This window comes from Acipenser ruthenus, chromosome 23 (genome assembly GCF_902713425.1).
Source record: "Acipenser ruthenus chromosome 23, fAciRut3.2 maternal haplotype, whole genome shotgun sequence".
Classification (NCBI taxonomy): Eukaryota; Metazoa; Chordata; class Actinopteri; order Acipenseriformes; family Acipenseridae; genus Acipenser; species Acipenser ruthenus.
This window is the reverse complement of record NC_081211.1, coordinates 736,175-759,535: the sequence shown is the minus strand read 5'-3', so window position 1 is coordinate 759,535 and position 23,361 is coordinate 736,175. Positions and strand designations below refer to the sequence as shown.

The window sequence follows — 23,361 nt, the reverse complement described above, 5'->3', positions numbered from 1 at the left end:
TACATTTGCACAGTATGGGTGCATTCATCTTCTTTAACCATGGCATGTGATTGAGCCTTGTCTTGTCCTGTGCTTTGCCTTGATTTTATATATACTTCTCTTTGCTATGCTTTGACCGTGGTGCCTGCAGTAAACTGCAAGGGCACACACACACTCACACACATGCAGTGGTGAATATGCACAGTGAACGTGCGTTTCTCATCACCATCGCTCTGATTCAGTAGATCACTCTATCTCCCTCTCTCTCTCCCTCTCCCTCTCTCCACACACCTCTGCTTCTGCAGTCTGGACACTCTGCCAAGACAGCAACCCGTGGAGCATCAGAGTCTGAGTCTGCAAGCGAGCACCTCTCCTCAACGACGGAGCAGCTCATAAATCACACAGCCCCAGAAACAAAGACCCGTCAAACTTCTTCATTCCCAGTTCATTGGCATCCCACCAGGATTATGCTAGGATCAAGCAGCTTTAGAGTGAGCACTGTGCATGGGTCGTACAGCTAACGATAAAGATTTCAAGCACGCCTTGCTCAAAACATGCATGATCCTTGCAATTTTTTTTTTTCAAAAGAACCCTGGCATGTTTTGTGCATGAAACCCTTCTTTATCTTTGTATGTCCCTTGTGTGTTCTCGCTTTTAACCTGCATGTCTCCCAGTATAATCCTTATGGGACGACAAAGATTTGGTCTGCATGTCTTGCCTGATCCTTGCTGCTTTTTTTTTTTTAAATGGCCATTCTGAGGTGTACGTTTATCATGGTTAACAATTGGGTTTTAATATGCTTTGCCAAACTTATCTGTGAAGTACCACCCTTGCCTGTGCTTTACCATGACCTTACCCTGTTTCTGCCTTGGTGTGCCACAGTAACCTTTTTTTTAAGAGAAAACTGTTTCTTGAGGCTTTCCTGTAATGTAGCAGGCTCTTGGAAAGCCTCCTAACAAAGGTCCTTCAAGAAACATTCTATATTGACTCTCAGATTAATGTCAGTACATTCTCCTGCCAGGTTTGAAACGGCAGTTCATTATATTTAACTTTTCCAGGCTCCTGGATATTTAAGTAATTTATAGTCTCTGAAATTGTTATTTGATCTTAATCTTAGCCATAATTTTCTACAATTGCAGTGGGCTTTTAATACAATTCACTTTGAGTGAAGGTAAAACACTAGAAGCAGAGCTATTCAATATTTTTTGGTTGAAAGAGCGATACCGATGTCCAGGAAATTCTTGATTATTGAATTACTAAAACAGTGAGTTTTCAGTTTATATATATATATATATATATTACTAAATTGCTACTGTGATTGTTACTCATTAGTTCCGAAACATTACCAGTGCTAGTTTTCTTTCATAAAAATGGTCCCAGGAGCTTAAAGCTTTGATAAATACAACGAGGGCCATTGTTATTCATTGTAATATTAATATTTATAGTGATTTTCTTAGATCCCCTGAGTTTTCCCTGAATTTGTCTGGCACTCTCCATATCTGATCTGGGATCTGCTCCCCAGACACCCGAGGAATTCGGCTGTGGTATTTTCCTCTGTTCCACCGAGACACGAGTGCTCTGGAATTCTGGGAATGTTCCCAGTGCGTACACAGCATTCCTGCTGCTGGAGTGGCTCTGCCTGAGTGAGGCAGAGGCTCTTCTCTCTGTTCGCACAGCAGGCCTCTCAGGTTCAACAACCCACCTCACTCCCTCTGCTCTCTGCTCCACCACACGTGGAAAAACACCAATAGCTTAAGATATACAGTAGTCCTGGATTTAGGTCTCCAGAGAAAGGCTAACTCCATTTTTGTCTTCTAAATAAAAGGCTGTTGATGTTTCAAAACTATAATTTACAATTTGGGATGGTTTATTTATTTATTTTTTAGGAATTTAAGAAGAAGAATTTAGAAACGATAGCCGTTCAGTTCCCTCAATTGAAGCCGTCTAATTTAACAGGACGGAAGCAGATTGTTTTTTGGAGTCTTGTTAGTGTTTTGGATGCTACTATTTTACCTGGTATGTTATTCCATGCATTTATAAACTTTCCTACCTTCTGTTTAAACTTACGTTTATTCAGCTTCTATTTTTTGCCTTCTCATCCTAATCTCTGTGTTAAATTTTAAAGGGATTGTACCTACATCTGAGTTTGGGAACATTATTCCACTGGAGAAAGGGGTTTTGCTAGGGGGAATTATCCCAGAGATCCCCGATGAAGCTCCGCAGTCCGCCACTTACCGAGGTACTGTCCCTTGCCTTCTCGGAAAGGGGGTCCCACAGGCCCCTTCATCATGGGCTGCGTGTACTTCATCTGGGGGAGTGGGGGGTACCCTCCCCCTGAGACAGTGCCAAGGGCCAGCAGCAGACAGGCAGGCAGCAGTAGCAGCATCATTGCATTGGTCTTGGGTGTAAACCTGTAGAGACACACAGAGCACAAGGGTTGGGACATGCACTGCACGTGAGAACAGAACACGGGCATGATCGGAAATGCAAGATTGGGAAGTTAATCGGGAACGTCCGTGTAATTCACAGCAGCCCATCTATCATGCAAAGCAGCCCACATTTCCATTGCAAGAAGCACCCCGGCTCTTTCTGTCTGTCTCACACGAACAGCTCCCCGCTTCCATCCTAAGCCTGAGAAGTTTTTGTAACCCCGCAGCAGAGCGAGCCGGTGTCATGCGGAGGGCAGTTTGCTTAACCTGCCATTCCAGACAGCAGCCTGGTGCTTTCTGTAATGCACTCCAGGAAGGCAGGGTCATCTCCTCCTCATGGCAACCCGAGCAGGGGAAGGAAGGATCAGGTACAACGCAGACATTCAGGCACTAAGCCATTCATTTACCCCAGGGAGTCTCTCCCTTTCAACCTGTTTGAGAGGTTTAGATAGCCATCCCCTGCAAGGGTAGGATTGCTAATAGTGACTAAAACTGACATTTACCATGGTTGGCCATGTTTGTTTTTTTTAATATGCTTTTCCACACCTCTCTGGGCTTTACAACACTTACTTATGCTGTGCCATGCTTTCACTCTATTAGACTTTTCTGTGCTTTTACTGTGTTAAACCTTTCTAAGGGACTTACGTGTATTTACACACTGAGTGTGTGCTGTAGATAACCAGTGCACCCCCGGTGTGAAGCTACTAAACTCGCATTTTCACTGCTGCTATTTATTTTTCCTGTGAGAATGTGATCTGATATCTCAATAGGCCTCCACCCGATGGGTTAGATACTGGAAACCAGACTCCACGCACTCTCCTGCTGCACAATCCTTCCAATCTGGCATCTCGCTTGAGCTGGGAACAAGCCTGTAACCCCCCCCCCCCCCCCCCCCCACCCCTCAAAAAGTCTTCAAAAGTTTAGATTTTATTAGCGGCAGATATAAAAGGACACTGAAGCAGTGGGTTTGATGCTGAACTGAATTACTGAAACAGCAGGTGAGTACAATACAGGACCACCTGGATCATTGGGGATAGAGGGAAGCGTTTCCTCTTCAAGGTTCGGTATTTTGACAAATTGATATCTTTATGATATCAAAATCTCACAGGGCCAGGAAGCACACTTCAAGAGCTAGAATGGTTAATTAAATTACAAGTAGCTGCACTGTCCCACACACCTCCACCTTGAATTACAACTCGGACCCACTGCCTATACCCTGCACCAGGGAGCAATAGATTTGTATTCACGGCCATGCATTGCTTTGAGTTAAAGCAATGAATATGTAGAGATGCCGGATCAAGTAACAAACGATTGCCCTTGAGTGTTTTGAATGTGTTTTAGAAAACGGCTCTGCTGCTGTGTCTGGATTTTGGATCTTTTGTAATTTCTTTTTTTTCTTGCCAGGATATGTTCACAGTACTGCAGCATCTGTACATGATTTTGAGGAGGAATTACGGAAAGTCTTGATTCAGGGAAAAATATGAGCGTTTCCTCATTCCCACAACATATTAGAATCAATCAATACATAAATAAATAAATAAAACTACAATAACCTGTTCTGCAAAATAGCTGCAACGTGGCTATGTGGGTTAAGAAGCAGCTGGACTATATTCAATTTGCAAATAAAGAAACTTATTTAAACTTTTTTTTTTTTTATGTAAAGCTGTTCTTTGTTACTGTGCTGTCCTGTCAAACTGTTCATTTAAACTCAGATGTGGGACCCGTGTCTGTATACTGAACATTCCAAGAGAATTCCATCACTATTCCTTGTTTTTAGAGACGTCAATAAGGCATTTATGTATTTATGTATTTATTTAGTTTTTTAGCCAACGCTAGAGTAAATATGATTATAAAACGTCTGGCCAGGAGCAACTCTTTTCCTCTTTAGATTCCTAACAGAACTGATTAAATCCTGTTTGAACTGCTTTTAGACGTAGTTAAAGTGTCTCACGCTAGTGGTCTGGCACAAACCCTCTGTCTGTTTTCTGTGCAAACAGCCATTGAAACAAAACGAGACAACAGGCTGCTGCCAGATGCTCAACACATCACTGAAATCCAGCAAGTCAACAAACTAATAATGCAGCACTCGAGACCCGATGAACCAAAAGCAATTAAAACTGTTCAGAACTGTTTTAAAAATAAATTGTCAGTATTGCCGTTTCATTTGAAACAGATTGGGGAAACCGTTCACGGGGGAATTTTTCCAGGAGCTACCATATCCAGAGATTTCTGAAAACTGACAAATCCACCAGCCAATGAGACACCACAAAATCCAGTCATGACCACCCCAAATCTGCTTACAACCCAAGAAATAACACTTCATTAATACAACTAAAAATGACAAGCGAGACGCCTGACTCCAAACAGTAAAAGCAACTTTACAGTCATAATAATATGAATAAAATCATTGAACATTAATGCCACGAGTTGAAGCCAGGAGGAGGTCTGAAAACGCATTCCTCAAAAGAAAGAAATAATGGTTGCTGATTTTCATGAAACCCGATGCAATAGCTGCTAATGTTTGGATACTCTGTTTGGAATTCATTATATATCTGCAGGCGTAATTTTAAAAGTTATTTTAAAAGTTGGTTGAACAGGCAGTGCAATTTTTTTTTCTTTATCAAAACATGAGATTGATTCAATAAACCAGTGGTTCTGTTAAGCAGCTTTTGAAGCACCTGTACATACAAATAAGAATTCCACTGACACAGTGCAGAGAAAACACAGGCCCTGCATTCCTGACAGTAAAACACTCCAGCTGTGATGTGACCTCGTAATTCTCATGGAGAATGAGACGCTGGCTGGATGCACGGACGGACTTTAACACGTTTCCATCGACGGGTGTGAATCTGGGCTTGCCATCTCTAACCCTGGCAACCCCTTGCAGCTAACCAGCTTGCTGGGATATGACACACTTAATATGTGTATATACATAAAAAAGAAAAACTGTGTGTGAGTAAGTGAAAGCCAGCTGAGGTGTGATTTCCAGTCTGACCTCCCTCTGAGTCACTTACTGGCCATCTGAATGTCGCGTTACTGAGCAACACTGTCGGGACACTGTACAATAGCACTGTCAGTAGCATGATGTAAGGGTCTAGGATTCACCCCACATTGACACTTTACTGTATTTCTCAATAGATACCTGCTGGGATCGCAAAACTTGCATTTTATATTAGTCCTAGCCACCTGCTGAAGGAATACACATTATGGATTCTACTGTACTGTACTGTACTTGAGAATAAATACATCGTTTACATTGTAGCTTAGGCTTAAACACCTGGTGAACACTCAAGACAACCCACCTGCATTATTCTGATATTCACACTCGCCACCTGCTGGACAATGCTCATCTTACAGCTACACTAAGTGGTTACAGAGATGGACCTTGAAAAACAACGTATTATAACATTCTTATAAAATGTTATTGAAAAAAAATCATGTAATTGTAATATTTTCTTATAATCTCTAACTGTTAACATAACTATGCTTTTTAGATCATATATAAGAAAACAAGGGCTGTGTTCATAAGAGAAATACTAGCAATAATCTCATCACAAATCTAGACATTAAAAAAGTAGGATTTACTTTTCTTTAGTCTTCTTTATTTCTTCTGCTTTTTTCAGATCTATGAAACAAACCCTGCATCTTTAAAACGACAGACCATTGGCAATGCACTCAGTCTTGGCCCATGCTTGTCCAGACCTGTCAAGTCACATGGCCTGGCCATGCTTTCGCTGTGCTTTGTGAAGACAGCCAGCATGGAAACCCAAGGCTTCCAAGATAGCTAAGTGGTCACCCTTCCAGAAAAAGGCCTGCCTGTTTCAGCCTTTCTTCATTTGAGGAAAGCCAGCATCTGCAGCTCATGATCTACGTGGTGGATATCCTGTAGGTATACTTTCTTTTCTGAACTATTTAAATTGCTAACCGATGCTTTACAGTCCATTTTCATACCTCTTATTAGCTGGCCCCCTGTTTAATCTAGTTTTATTCATATCGATTCAGTGCCTGCTGTTTCTTCGGATGCAACGCTATGAATGCATTTCTGCGTCCAGGAATTCTCGCTCCTGTGTTACAAACTCTCCCTCTCTCCAGCTGCAATGCACATTGCTGGGTGAATACTTTTATCATGCACTGCCAGCCACTGATGTACCATAATACCACTTTAGCATGTTTCCTTTAAACATTTACATGCACTGCTCGCAGACAAAGTGCTTATTTTGTAGAGTTTCTAAAGGCGTCGAGGGAGGGTAAAATAACTTGTTTTTTCTAAGTGAAAGGACAAGGACAAGACTTGTGTCATCAACCCTTTACTCCTCATAGATCCTTCCTGCCTCAATTTCCTCAGGCCAGAAACAATGGCATTATTTGGATGTTTGTTTGCAATGTGTGGGTCACAAATTCCACCCCCGCCTCCTCCTCCCCCCTTAGCATGTTAAGACATATTATATGTGATTAATAGATTATGTCAAGTATCTTAATAAGGCACAATAGGGTATGTTATAAACCACATTTACAAATGCTTTATAAATATATGTAATTTTAAACTGTGGCATTCCCATATTTTCCTGTGTCCCTCAAACTGTGTCTGATGCCATGGCAAACACATTCATCATTTCAAAAAAACATCACAAAGGTAAAACTTACAAGAAACTCCAGTAGACCAACACTACAGTCAAGTAGACAAACGTCAATGCCAAAACGTCTGTCCTCTTGAGTTAGCTTCTTGTAAGTTTTACCTCAATAACACTGATGGAGGCCCTTGCCAAGGCGTTTTGTCCTCTTGACTTAGCATCTCGTAAGTCTGACCGTGTCAGATCCTGGTTAATGCCACTTCTTTATAGTTACAATAAGAGAAAGGGGCTGTGAGGCTGTAATCCCTCTTCCTGCTCCTCGCACTGCGCTAGCCGTGTGAACGCAGAGCCTATTAAAATGAGCTCCGCTTACATCTCTGAGGGATTGCATTTCCATAGGGGGCAGGCAATCTTTGTCAGATCTCTTCAATAAGGTGAAATGTCACCCTGCTCTATTACAGATATAATAAACTCCATTCTGCTGTTTCACATCAAACACCAAACAGTCACCAAACAGTCACCAAACTGTGAAATCCTGAGCAAGTTACTTAACCTCCTTGTGCTCCATCCTACGGATGAGATGTTAAATCAATGTCCTATTGTAAGCGACTCTGCATATAATGCACAGCTCACACACTATGAAAGGTGCTATATAAAGATATTATTATTATTATAAAGGGGGCTCTTAAAGTGGACCAAACTTCCATTCAAGTTCACACTTTTTTGTTCCATTAATACCTCAAACCTTTATATATAACTTTGTAATGTTGTTGAAGCTGACAGTAATGTTGTTGAAGCTGGCACCCTGGGATCCTTCAAGAAGCTACTTGATGAGATTCTGGGATCAATAAGCTACTAACAACAAACGAGCAAGATTGGCCGAATGGCCTCCTCTCGTTTGTAAACTTTCTTATGTTCTTATGTTCTTATATCTATTGCATCTCATTGAGATTAAACTATCTTTTACAAAGAAGACCTGGCCAAGAGGGTGACAGTCCAAGATTGTAAAATACAATACAGTACAATTCAACACTCCCCATCAAGAAAGTAACGTTCATTTACAGGCAACCCTCAGTGAAAATAGAGGTCAAAGCAAGTTCCAGTTAGACAGGCAGCTATTCTTTGACATGAATGCAAGAATCAATCATAACTATAATCAACCCTCCACAGTGCTGAATTTAGAAATACTGAAAGAAACTCAATGCCAAACATTTCCACTAGAAGTCTATCTCAACAGAAGACTTTTAAATCAAAACTTTTGCCTTCGAATTTAATACGTTTATTTTACTATTTTCTGAATGAAGGAGAGCATACATTATTACGTAAAAAGAAGTTGACTTTTCCCAGTTGAAAATCCCTGGGCAGCTCTCCTCTATTTGGAAGTGGAGAGAGTGGGACAGTGTGCCTCTGAAAGGCACATTCATCTCCCTCAGGGCATTGCCCCTGGCAGGACAGCGGGACTGACCCCCAGCCCAACACTCTCCTCTCCCTCACACTCATCTGACCGGCCCCGTTTCCAGGACAGAATCTCCTCACTCAATGAATTAGAGTCCTGAATGATGCCTGTGTCGACAGCCTTTCATACTAACAACTCAGTGAATAAACAAGCAGTGTGTTATGTGCCATTGTCCCAGGCAGTGTGGGCTGCATTTTAAAGGATTTTTATGCTTGAAAGTGATTTAAAGTGACACTCTGTCCTAATCCGATACTTCTTCATTTATTGCTGAAATAAGGAATGTTACTGCTGCTTTAGTTTTTTTCCCCCTGATAGGCCACATGACAGAAAAGAGCTTTCTCATTGGCTCAAGAACTTTTTTAGTTTGTGTTGATGTTTTTATATGCAAGATCAACAGGATAAGCTGTGTTGATCCACTTTTGGCAAATAATAAATCTCTTAGTCGTATAATAAAAAGAAATAAGACAGACAGATATTCTTTTAAAATGGCTCTCCTATCCCCTGCTTTAGTTTAATCATTTTCATTTCATGATTTTTCCTCATCTTGTGTGTCTTTGAGTGCTAACACTTCACCCAATCTGCAATAGTGTAACTTTCTCAAATGATAAATAAACAGAGTGAAAACATTGCTTGAGAGTATTTCTCTTCATGTAGTGTTTGCCCCCCTGGTGTATAACCCTCCTACTCGTCCTTCACGTTTGAGTCAATGCTTTCTCAACAGCCCTTGAGTTTCACCTGTCCCTCACTTAACATTAACTGCTTATGACTCTTGTGTGGTCTTCAGCCCTGGTCCCTGAGTGCTATCCTATACCCGGGCCAGACATAGACGGATATTGTTGTGTCAAATAATTCTTCGCAAAATAAAACCTGTAACCTTGCCCTAACCCTAAAAAAATAAATCAATAAATACAATAAAAAAATGTAAACCAGGGACTGCCGCCAGTTGAACTCTTCTGCATTGGTGAACTCTGAACGTATGTTAGCACAGGACAGTTGCACTGTACGTAGCATTGGATTCAGAGTGGTCTGGAGTGGTTTATCCGCTAGCCTTGCTGAGCTGGTTAGCGCAGAAGGATGGGCTGTGGTAAACTTGATTCCACCTCTAGCTGGTCACTATGAATGACCCCTTCCTATATTTATCACTTTTTAATTTAATATCTATTGTCTGCAAATAGGATACAGTATTGATACATTAAATAGGTTTATCACTGAAGAAGAGTCATCTACGACACTGCAAACTACTCCTATGCACAACACACTAACAACACACACACACACATTATTATTATTTATTTCTTAGCAGACGCCCTTATCCAGGGCGACTTACAGTTGTTACAAGATATCACATTATTTTTACATACAATTACCCATTTATACAGTTGTTTTTTTTTTTTACTGGAACAATCTAGGTAAAGTACCTTGCTCAAGGGTACAACAGCAGTGTCCCCGACCGGGGATTGAACCCATGACCCTCCGGTCAAGAGTCCAGAGCCCTAACCACTAATCCACACTGCACGCATACACGCACACACACACACGCACACGCACACACACACACACACACACACACAACTCAATCAAGCTTGCAATCATGCATTCTGATCAGCCGTATGGAGCTGTGTCTCTCCATATAGGATATCCTATACCACGGTACATGTTTTAGTTCTGTGTTTTAATACAGGCTTGGGTACTACTGTTACTTTGACAAGTTAAGAACCTCACTACGATTAAGATCTTTTTATGAATTCCGCAATATTTAAGTGCCCTACTTGCGTGACCCAGATAAGCACCCCCACTTAACATTTCAAAACTTGAGTGATTTTATGAATACTGCCCCATAACATTGAAATGATCAAGCTGCTGAGTCTTGTTAGAGTCAAATGGCATCCTGCAAAAAATTAGCAAAAACTTTTTGGCCCGCTCGCAGACTATAATAGAGATTGAAACAATAGACAAAAAAATAGTTCTCAAACGTCCTGCTGAAAACCAGGGGAACTCATTTTGCCTGGTATAAATCTTACAGAGAAAGATATTTAGACAAAGTCAAGCCTGTATTTGTGACAGGGTTAGTGAAACCCTTTCTCCTCAAGCGTTATTCACTGATCTCGTAAACCGTCTTGAACCTATCGCACTCCTCTATCATTTCACTGTGTTAAGTTCTGCATTCAAGAAGTTAAATACTCCAGTTTAGTGCTCTTAAGAGCTTTCAAAGCTTGAGAAATGAAAAAAGTGAGATTTCAAATTGTGGTGGGTGTGGGTGTCGAGGAAACGACTGAATTAAACCAAAGAGACTCAAGGCAGATAAGGATGGACAGCACAGCTGTGTCGTATCCTTTTCAAGGCCGCCTCATTTAATAGATAAACATGCAATACAGCAGCCCAGCAAACTCCCACAGCGGTGAAGGTCAAAGGTGGCGGCATCGCTCACCATTAGCTCCTGCTCTGAACACACTGCCCCTGGAGTAATAATCAGGTTTACTAGCTGCAGCTCTGAGTTCATTAGGCCAGTGAGTGCTGGGAGGGTCACTTTCCCTCTGTGATTGATGTCAGTAATGAATCAGCTGAAGGATCTACTTTGCCAGACTTGACACGGGTTCAGACACCGGACAGGTCAGATCCAGTGGGAAGTGAGTGAGTGTGATTTTTATTATTTACAGTTCTCCATTATAAGCACCTACTTCCTCTGCAATTGAAAGCATTTTTTATAAACTGCACAGTATGTATGGACAGCATTTTCTAGTGTGGGGTGTGGTGTCCCAGTGTAACAGGCAGTGTTGTGTGATACAGTGCACTTGCACAATCTGTGCCCGGTTGCTGAGATGAGGTTAAAACCATGCGTACACATGAGCCCAACTCTTTTGCATTGTGGTTAAGAGGCTCGTTGTTCTAAAGTTTTGTATGCTCAACATTTTTCTAGTAAATGCTAACAGGAGTCTGGACTATTGTGTAACAAGTTATTCTCATCACTCAGATCTGAAGTTGATATTAATAAAACACACATGGCTTGCGATTGAGTACAGTCAAAACCAGCGTCAATCACCTGGCTCTCTGGCTTTCATTCTTTTATGGTCTGTGTCCTACTCAGGCTCTGTGATCCATTGAGAGACATGTGAAAGGCTAGACCTCGGGACAGCACCACACTCACACATACTCACATGCTATGCTTCCCAGTCCCATATTTATCGCTTTTTTGTTTCATCTGGTTCCGGAATATTTCTGAAGTTCTCAAGGTTATTGAGAACCTTTTTTTTTTTTTTTGTTCTTTTCTTTTATTCTTTCTTTGATTTATAACTCCTTCTGCAAATGCCAGACTGGCTCTCTCTTTGAACACTAGCCGTGTTCTTGCTTGCCAGGTGCAGAGCTGTTGGCTGGGATGGCGCCGCTCTGCAAAAAAAAGCTGGTATTTTATGAGAAGTTTCCTGTTTAGAAGAGACTTTTTTTTGTTTCGTTGAAAAGTGGCCGTGATTATGTTGTTGACGTTCAAGCTGGATTCGAAATGGGTGCCAATGGGGTTCTTTCGGCTTTCAAAATACTTAATAAGGCTATGATGTTATTCTTAATGGGGCTGAGGCTTCAATGAGATTTTTCATCCCGCTGCCAGTTCAGCAGTTTTGAACTGCCTTCTGTTACTTTCAGTTTTCACAACAGCAAACAAATCACACACAATTTCACCTAAAGAAATGTAATCACCTCTTACTATATACATAAATAAGTCCAATACATTCAACACGGTCACTTCATGATAATACAGTAATACTGTAGCCACCAGGTGGGGTCAAATTGCACCAACTAACCCTTTACATCATCAGCATGCCCTCATATTGCATTCCCTACCTGCTGGAACCCTATTGTGTTTCTCTATTCTTGACACTGCTTAGATCATCGTTTGCCATGCTCACTAACTGAAAAGACTCCTCAGCGCTGACGCTTGGTCTGAAGTGAGATATCAATCGATGCCTGGAGCACAGAAGCCCATAGTCGAAGCATTGTGCAACACAGACCTGCTTCTGTGCAGCTCAGCGAATGTGCCTGAAGCGAGTCGCACCGTGGAGAATGCAGAACAGAAATCCTATACGCATCACATTACAGCTCGCAAGGGCCCACACCAGCATTCACAGACCTTGAACGAGTAACTGCTTTCCAATAAAGAGGGAGGGACTGACATGGCAAGGAAGCGGCTGGTTAGGGGGCAAGGGTTAGCGTAACATTATCACTGGAGGTCGGCTTTGGACACGTTTTGTCAGGTGCCTGATCTACATTAAGTTCCTATGTTTCCTAGTCATTATACTGTAATCATCAGGCAATTATTACTAGCATTACTGTGCTTGATAACTACTTAGTAACAACCGTCAGTTATATTTTAGAAGTGATTTAGTGGTGTAGTAAGTAATGTACGAGCAGTTGCAGCGTAGCTCAAGGCCACACTTTGTAAGGATGAAACCAGGACAGCTGCATTTATTTGGAAATCATTGCATTCTTTTATTGCCAAGATGATTTTTCAAAAATGCAAGTTTTTAATCTGGTTGGGCGGTTTCTCAGTTTGCACAAATTGCCAGGTTGTTTGCAATTCTGGCAGAGAAGTAGACAATTGCAGTGACAAGCATGTACAAAACACACTCTAAACAGAGCTCTGATCTCTGCCACAGTTAGAGATCAGCCGACTCCATTCTGTGGCTCTGCCTGCTTATATACAGGACTCTGCATCACATGACACATGTGGGCAGGTCAAAGGTCAAAATAAATAGATAAATAAATAAATGTAAGAATAAAATAACAATATAGGTATAGAAATATGGATGCAGTACAATTTTATTTATTATCAAAATAAGGAACAGTGAATTTGAAAACCAAAAATATCAGAGAACAAACATTCAAAGAACACTAAAATAAAACATGCCATTCATCTACTATCTTCTTTTAATCCTTTAGCAATGCTCTCTAATGACAAGAAACAACAAGAACATTGACTAACTTACAGACATTTACAAAGATACATTACGTCATGGGGAGTGGTCACATGACCTCCAAAACACAAACAGGGCTTGCAGCCGACTCACAGGAACAGATGTAAGAAAGTTATGTTCCCTTCTTTTCATTTTTACAGGGTTTACTAATAATGTAAGAAAAAGTAACACTATTGCTATTTTGATTGTAGAGTGTGCAGTTAAACTGATTTAAAATGGGAAATACAATGATTAACAGAACATAATTACACCAGTTTAATTTTTACACAGACATGTGTCAGACAGACGGTCACTGTATTTCACAACCTTTTTAATCCTTTACTTACATGGTTTCACCAATTATGTCAGATGATGCCCACTCTATTCGTCATGTACAGAGTCTTTAGATTCTCGTTAACATGTCTTTACTATAACACCCTCGTCCCGGGTGACTCATCTGCTCTCTGTGACATCACACTGCATATCTCAACCCTCCTGAAACGCCAACAACACCCACAAACCCACAGCCCAGCCTGAACGAGAGGCGAGGAAAAAAGCAATGGAGAAAGTAAGAAGAGAGAGAGAGAGAGGCTCTGGAATAGCAATTACCTTGTTCCGTAAGCTGCCACTTTATAGAAGCATGTGTGCCTGGTGCCAGAGTATGCATGTGCCTCTTGGTCTGACCAGTTTTATAAGAGCATCGACTTCAAAAGGAACGTCTTACAGTAGTGGAGTATTACTTCGACAGGTGTTTCAGAAATGCTCAGTTAAAGACATGCATCGTGATTTTTACTCATGCTTGACGTTAGTTGTACAATAAACTCCGGTACAGTACAAATATCAGCGGCTTATGCTCCCCTTAGGAAGTGATTTTCAGATATACAGTAAGAACCACTTCCGAAATTGGAGGGGTCTAAGCAATTGCTGCATTAAATAGAAGGGCCATTGTTCTCATATTGGGAAACGTCATTCTTACAGTAAGCTTTGATTTCCCCTGGAAAAAAAAAAACATTACCACACAATGAGACTTAACACACAACAGATCTGAACCCATGGCTGTCCTATAAAAATCTGCTTTAACAGCATGGAGGAGCGGACAGTATTTAAAAACTAGACACAGGGAAGTGCTGTAAAAATATTTAATATATGAATTCCGCAACGGCAATGTCATAACTGATGTCTCTTTGCTCTTCCTGCCTGAAGATGTGATTGGGTAACACATGGAGCTTTCACAGCTGTTATACCTTAGCAGCTGGGACTGATCAGGGGAACCTTTTGAGTATCGTGTGCTTGACAAACTAATGCATTTTTTTGATAAAATAGAGAAAGACAGCACTACTTTCTTGAAAAAAAAATAAGATATATTGGAAAAATGTCATAACCCTCCCTGCTTTGCAGATTTTTTTTTTTTCTTAATAGGTAGCAAAGATCTAAAGAAAATTAAATTGTGGGATATCATTTTTTTTTTTTTTCAGGACACCACAAAATTCAGAAACTTCTTTCCAGCAAATCACAAAACCAGTCTAATCATTTCACAATATTTCAGCCCATTTTATTTTGCTGTAAGTGTCACCTCATCCATGGCAGAATACCAGCAGAAAAAAAACCCCTCTAAAGACACGGAAAACAGCATTGACTATGGATTTTTATTTTAAAAATAAATATAAAACGTGATTAATAATAAGGTGATATGGACAGTTTGGGTGACAACATTTTCCCAAGGTGTTTGCAAGAAGACCCTTGTATACCGAAGAGACACGGGCAGCTGTTCCCATTAACTTATATGATATATTTCTGCTGAAGTCGTGAGAAACTTCTTCAAAGGAGCACTTCATCCCTTGACTGCATCTCCCCTGCTTACTCTCCCAACTGGAGCTCGGGCTGTCTGGGACACGGCCTGAGAAAGCAAACAAGTGCGATTGTATCTTCCCAGATTTACACCTTAATGAACCCTTATTAATCCGTCGCTCCCGGTTAATTTACTGTGCGGATTAATAGCGCAGCATCGTGGAAGCTAAAGCCAGCTGATTAAAACTCCTAACAAAAGAAAAAGAAAAGAAAAAAGAAAAGGAAAACTGAAAGCGACCTATTACCTCATCTCACCCCTCTCTCTCTCTCTCTCTTTCTTAATTTCTAGCTCTATTACGGAGCATTTGCAGTTTTCATTGGAATGACTTATGGTTTGCCCTTTGCTCCATGTCTCGGAGCCTGTGTGTGTGCGCGCTTGTTTCCATTCCCCTGTGCCAATCGTTCCCCAGCCTGTTTCTTGGTACACTAATTTCCATGTAAAATAATACAATGCTCAGACATCCATGGGCCTTGGTCTTATTACATTTTTGTGCTCTGGGTTGCACTGGTCTAGATGTCTGATAGACTTTGGCAGAGAGTGAGTGAGTGAGTGCATCTGGATGGGGTTCTAGCAATTCTAGAGTAAACGCTCGTCATAAATAAACAGGAAAACAGCGGACCACCATGCAGACATGTGTTATTTAAACAGAGCGAGTGTGCACATGAGACATATACGCTGTCCTGCTCAGTTATTAGAACCCCCAAACTCTACACAAGACTCTCACGATCAAGTGATGACAGATAGGGGAGCCTGTTTAATTCATCGGAAGAGAGGCAGACCTCTCTCTAATTAAGTCTTGAGTATTTAATCACAAACGTTTTAGAGACGGTTGGAAGTGTATACAAATTTTCTCAAAGCACTGTTTAATCTAAGAGTTTTTTAAGCACTCTTTAAGAACCAATCCCTACGTTCAATGCTCAGATTGTACCATGGGTGTCCTGGCCTGGTGGTGAGGGTGTGTATCCAAGTACCAGCTCTGGAGGCACACCTTCACCGCTTCAGTCCAAACAATTCCAGTGCCCGCAGCAGTTTGCAGCCTGTGAAAAGACAGACAGCTTTTGCTTGATAATGACCGTTCTGTTACACAATGCAGCTGCAGGTAAATATCAGTCTATAACTACTCTGTCTGCGATTATATCTAATATAGTTTAGCTACATCTGTTTTGCATTTTGCCATGTAATCGTTAGTGCTGACTAGACTTGCAGCCTAAAGTCAGATTCTTAACTAACAAAATGCCAATCCACAACAGCCACTGTCAGCCGGACCCTGCAAACTGAATCTCTGAATGGTGTCTTACAAGAACAGCAGCTGCTGGGTCACCATTGCACAGATGTGTGTTCTGCAGGAAGCTGTACATGGCATAGCGTAACTTCCTTGTGAGTCAAACTCCATCAACAGCTCTGATGAAGTCATTAGCCATTAACACTTTCTGGTAACGTCTCAATTCTCCTCCTCCATGTGGGGCTAATCTCTTAGAGTAAGTAAGTATTTGTTTAATGCTGCCACAGTAATGCAGCATACAGAGAATAATGCGTGGAGTAGTGTGTGACTTGAGAGTGTAATGCCCCGTCGAGGGGTGGGGTGCTACATTATCCAAGCATCCCGCCCCGAGGGCAGGCATTACATTCTCATTTACCACACACCACCCCATGCAGTATGTTTTATAATCTCTTGAGTGAGTAAACGTTTAGAAGGGAAACTATTGACTGAATGAGAACCAGTTAGCACCTAATTGTAGACAGCTTTTTTGCTTGAAATGAAGAGGTCGCTGAACGTTTTATCTGAAGTTTGGATTTATGGACTCTTGTTCTTCACAGACAGCTCTATAAATCTGCTATTAAGTGCCACCACTCTCAGCTGAAACATGGCGTGCATCTGGCGCTGTGTGGTTTTCTGACTAACTTCACTGAAGGAAACCCATATCATCTCTTTACAATGTGCACAGCTGGCTTGTGATTGATTGAGAAGGACAATGAAGGCGGGTGATAGCTGTCGTAAAAACCTACCTGACCACTTCCTCACCCAACAGTACAGAACCTCACACAGTGCTTGCCACTTTGATTCCAAAAGTTTTGCATCACCCTTCACAAAGTGGAATGAAGCCCGCTGAATAATGTTACTTTAACATATTGAATTACACACCGCTTTGTAGTTTTCTATATGCTATGCAAAAAAAAAAAAAAAAAAACTTTGATTACATGGCGTTAAATAAAATATCTAAATTATGTTCATATAGTTTTTTTTGTCTCAATCCTAAAATTTTAGCTGATGCAAAATGTTAGGCCAAATAATTGTATTTTTCTGTGTCAGCTTTGACAAAGCTCCCTTTGTCTGAAAATGGGGAGTCTTTGGGGGAAGATGAATTACTAAAATTGAAGGAAAATAAACAGAGACACTCGGGGGGTGTTGTTTTAATATCATAAAAATCAGAGCCGAGTAAAATTTTAACAAGGATCCTTTGATATTTGAATACGACCCTTTCTGAAAAAAATCCTAACCTTCAAAGAGTTGAATTAAACTGGGGAGGAGAGGAGCTCGAGGACTCCCCTGGAGGAATGAGAGGGGAATGCGGTTTCACTTTGTGAGGGGAAAAGCTACAGCACTCACGAATCAAATCAAATCAAACAAAACAATCCCAGAAATTTGTTCGAACTGTTGCTCTCCAGCAGACTTCTCTGGTCTAAGGTAATTCCTCTCAAATGGAGTACAGGCACAGTTTGCTGCAATACAAATACCACAGGGTATTGTCTGAAAAAATATGATTAACTAATTTTACCCTGGATCTCCCTGCAGCTGTAGTCTTAAACACAACCCAGATATAACACCTCAACCTCCTTCTTCTTTTTTTTTCTTTTTTAAAGGGAATCGGAAATCGTACTAGGTGATGGCAGCAGAAGTACAAACAGAGATGATCCAGTTCTTTAACAGAAGCATCGCATTCAAGTTGAAAGCCTGAACAGCCAGCCAATCAGGGGGAACAGACTATTATATGAAAGGGTATCAAAGCAGCTAAATGATTTAAAAAAAAAACATACACAAATCAGTCTTCAAGTTAGCTTGAGATCCACTTGGCATGTAATCGACTTAACAAATCGTGATTCCAATTAAAAGAGTCTCTAATTACTGTGTATGTACAAAGTGGTTACATGTGTACTTATACATAATTGCAATGTTATTATGCATAGTTATAATATAGTTAATATGTAAATATTTTTGCTCAATTTATGTAACTACACAATTGTATCAGAAACTGGTTAGAGTTAGGGTTATATCATGCAAACAGATTTACACATTAAGAACATTGTAACTATGCATTATAACATTGTAATGATCTGTAAGTACACATGCATTTAATAAGTAATTACTATGTAAATACTCAGTAATTAGAGACACAATGTAAAGTGTTACCAAAAAATGAAAGGATTGCTAACCCAAGATTTTACAGAATTCATTTTCTTATTGGGACTTGCATAATTAGCACCCCCCCCCCCCCCCCCATCTTCTTCTGTTGAGTCTTTTCAATTTGCAATTGCAATCAAAGACAACACTACAGATAACACTACAAGTTGTTGCTGCTTCCTGGTTCCTAGTCACTTGTGTTGCAATTCAAACCTCCAGTGGTCTAGCTGCAATCAGACCATGTGATCTACAGCAAAGGTACCAGGATGTTGCAGTTTATCTTTAGCGTCAAACTTTGCCTCCTTTGAGTTTTAACCTTGGCTCACACATAACAGACAGTTACACAAGCCACTCTCCAAAATCCTACGTCAGCAAAAATAATAACAAATTAATCTGGGGGGAGAAGATAATTGCACCCTTGTGAGAGAAAGAGGAATCCATACTCGCATTACACAATCCCAGTGTGCGCTTGTCATCAATTTAACAAACATTAAATAATAATCACAGGGATCGAGTTTTAGGGTCTTTGGATAGAAAACAGACCCAGAACAATATATATATATATATATATATATATATATATATATATATATATATATATATATCTAATTCACAAAGCCACTGTTTTCTTTTGATCTCCATTTGCGGTTCCAAGCTGGCATATAAAGTGTGTTTACAGTTAAAGTGCTGTTTTTTATTTATTATACTGTTGGGACTGTTTCAGAAAACACATTACAAAGCCACCACACAATTCATTGCAATTCAGCAGACCCTGATTAAGGCCTGGTGATGAATGGCAGGGGGTGTTCAGGTCAGGATTTGGGTGCACTGGCTCTACTCAGACCTCCCAGGGGAAGCCCTCTTTATGGCTGCCACCAGACCGGTGCACTATTGTCCAAATCTCCCCCCCCCCCCCCCCCGAAAATAAAATAAAAACAAAATAAAATAAATATTTATCCCGGATAAGCTCACTGACAGTCATTCAGGTTCTGCTGAAGCACACAAACAAACAAGAGAAGATAAAAAATAAACCAGGGGCTCCAGAAATAGACAAAACAATAAACTCGGCGCGTCTCAGCGCACAAACCACCTCTTCTATAAAGGGAGTCAGCACTGTCAGACACTGTGGGACAGACATGCTAAGCTGTTCTCATGTGTTAGCAGCACACACGCTGACCCAGGGAAGGTCTATATAGTCCATGCTTGCCAACAACGTTGGATGGGAAATTGGATGGGAACATCAATTTATGTATAATTTGCCAGAGACCACAAAGCAAACCTGGCCCAAGCTGTGCTCCATACATACAGTCTAAGAGTATGATGCCTTTCTGGAAGGCCTTACTTATTTAGTGTAATATATTTCTGCTTGGGATCTGTATTTTGCTACAGAGGTCTAGTGCTGCTTATTTTGTAAGACATCACCCCCTGACCCTAAAACAAGTACTGTATACACAAAGTGGAGTACAGCATTTTTCAAAAGAAGGTTAACAGCTTATGCCATATAGTACAACGACTGATACATTGTTTTATAACAGAATTTCAGTGATTACCCACAACAGCCATCCAACCTGACCCAATACATTAGTGTCTCGCTACATGTGGCATAGGATTCCTGTACACCCAACAAGCCAACGATCAGAAAGTTAGAAGGACAAAGAGTGGAACTGCGTACACCAATCAGCAAACAGCAGTACACCTGCCTAGATCAACACCCCAATATAGTATTCAGTTTCTATTGACATGGTCCGGAATCAAACCAGCAAGCAAGGAGATCAAAGACATCCCACGGACAATCAATTCAAGGCCTGGGAAATGATTTTCAGATGACAACCGCCATCCACTGATACTGTCGTTTGTAATGTTACACCCTCTGGCTAAGTTGGAAATCCATGGGTTTTGATCCCTTTGTTAAATTCTCTGCTTCTCTGTGTACGTTGCAAGTCATTAATTTGCTATTAGAAAGATGTGGCACATTGAAAGCGCATTCAGATTTCTGTTTTGAATTAGGGCAAGGCAACAAAACAGGAATTTTATTGGAGTTATTAAACCAAAAATAAATAAACCCTGCCAGCTAGAAACCACATGAAAACGCTTCAGTAATTAACTGAAATCCCAGTAATTAACAACTAGGAGAATTTGCCAGAAAAAACACCGCAAAAAATGTTCACACCTGTAATAAAACAGTACGGGGTCCATGATAAGGATTTAAAGAATGTCACCCTCTTTATTGATTTATTGACTCCTTTATTGGCATCATTTAATACAATTAAATTGCTGTATAAAGTTGGCTGAGAAGAGCTATATTAATACAGCAGTGTTACGATAAACCCTTATGTGGATTTATCGGGACACCAGCTTCCCTTGCAATACATATACATGGGTTGTGCTTGGATGCTGCAAGGACCACACAGAGAAGAAGTAAAAAGCTATGCAAGATTTGTACATGAAATCCTTCCTCACCCTGGCATCATTCAAGCAATTTGCTTTTGATTTAAACTTGCATTTCTGGATTGCTCCTGGCATGCTCCTTCTGTTTTTTTCCACGCTCTGTAAAGCAGGTTGCTGGTCCCATGCAGACGAAGCCTGCATTGCATTAGGACCCCATGAAATGTTTAGTAAAGGGGTCTGGCAGGTCAGACGCACTCATGTTGCATTGTACTGAGCGTAGGGATGCTCAATGGGCAATGTGGATAGATGCATTGTACCTCAACATGCTTTGCTCTGCATGAGCTGCGCCCAGTATCTGATGGGGAAGGAGGAGACAGCGGCTTGGTTCACTTCTACTCCTGAATGTTATCAGTTTTAAGTGAATATGCTGCAAGAGCCTTGCCTTGCTCTGCTCCACCAGCGCAGAACAGAAGGAGGCTGTTAAGTTCTTATACTTGTATTCTTCAGCTGCACACGACTATCATCAGTGAGAGAAGTGTCTGTGATCCGAAACCAGAGACACACAAGACTAAAATGAAAAATCTACACAGCAAATGGGATAATTTAGCTGATGGAATAATGGATGGATTGTATGGTACATATTTTGGTTACTATATATTTTAGGAATTTGGTCCACCTATGCTCACCTGGTTCCTAGAATAGTTGACTGATCTTAGAACTTCTTCAAGTCGTGTCTTAAAGGATCCCAAAAAAGCATCAACAACAGGGTGAGGTACTTCACTAAACCCCCAGTCAGTACTCTCAGCACAGAACCAAACCGAAACAGGTGGGGAGAGTTTACACAGAGTGTGGTGAGGGTATGGAATGGGTTACCAAGACATGTTGTTGGTGCTGAATCATTGGGAACCAACTTGAGTTTTGAGATCAACTAGCGATGGACTGAATCCCATTCCTAAGTTTTCATATGTTCTACTAAATGCAGTTTAGTCCATAATAACTGAGGTTACCCTTTTAGAGTTTGTCATAGAAAAGCTACAGGTTTTTTTTGTAGTTTACCATGCTTTTCCCAAGGCAGTCCTATGCCTTTTCTAGCACGCAAATACTATATTTTATAAATACTTACTTCTCGTTGTATGCTGAGGGTGCAGAAAATTGTGGTATACCTTAGGATTTGCAGACGGATGAGGCTACATCGTTATTGCTTGGATCAGGACAGGCAACTGTTTCAGCTGAAGCTGGAGGAAGGGGTAATAAGGTAACTGGAACTGCGTATAACTTGCTTTTTTATTGAAACCTCCAACACAACAGCTGTTCCCTCTTTTTTAATACTTAATTCACCAGCACAAAGTGGTCTCACATGCATCCTGTCAACATCGCAGCCTGCCATTCGCTCACACATGTAAATCCAATCAGCAACGCCTGAAAAAATACACTGTGACTGAAATGCTGCTGCCATGACACTGATCTGGCTGAATTGTCATTTACACATCAATACCACCCCCCCCCAACCTTTACTCTTCAACTAAAGCAAGTGGCTGTCAGGTACACCATGTTCTGGAGCGTTCCACAGCAGAATGTTCCAGTCTGCTTTGCAGGATGTTAATTAGAAGCTTGCTGGACTGCAGACAGAGCCTCTCTATACACAGTCCTCTCGACTTACAGAGATTTTTAACAGTGCTGTCGCTCACGTTGTTGAATCCCTTCCCTGCTTCCCTGCTCCCCCGCTTCTAAGGAAGAAGCAATGGAACTATATCATTTAAGACTGCCGTTGCATAACAGTTTGAGCCATTCCAGCGTTTTGTGTGAGCTTATTAGACAAAGATGAGAAGGACGTAAGAACATAAGACAATTTAGGGAACAAGAAGAGGCCCTTCCATGACCATCAAGGCTTGTACCCTACTCAGACAGACCACACACCATTTGTACTGGTAGCTTACAATGAGAGTCACTGGGAAACCTGGGGTGGCTCAAATTGCTAAGCAGTGTGATTCTTAAATTATTCCCGTCTCGGCTGTTGGCTTGCGTAGTTGCACTGTCACACACGGTTACTCAGCCCAGATTGGGTCATGTGCTCATATTAAATGGTATCCTGTCTCGATTCTTATCAGCTGGTTTACAATACATTAACACAATTTATTTTCCTTCAAACATGCAGCTGAAATGAGATGTTGCATCTAAGCTGAACTTTCCAACAGTTAACCTCCTCTAGATTCAAAAGCATGGTGCATATGTTGTATTGAACTTAAAGAATATTGTATATGCACAAAGCAGACCACCAAACAGGATGTATCTCAATAGTCATGCTGTCCCCTGCACGAAAGACATACGGTGTTAGGTTAGCATATT

General features: G+C 40.9%; 1 protein-coding gene across 1 annotated transcript in view; it reads right to left on the bottom strand.

The window, feature by feature from the left end:
• Nucleotides 1-23,361, bottom strand: part of LOC117413055 (collagen alpha-2(VIII) chain-like) — a 38,571-nt gene that overhangs the window by 8,399 nt on the left and 6,811 nt on the right. The window contains exon 2 of the mRNA XM_034021782.3: nucleotides 2,215-2,390. Coding sequence (XP_033877673.2) covers nucleotides 2,215-2,368 — 154 coding nt within the window. The 5' untranslated portion in view covers nucleotides 2,369-2,390. The remainder of the gene's footprint in view (nucleotides 1-2,214; nucleotides 2,391-23,361) is intronic.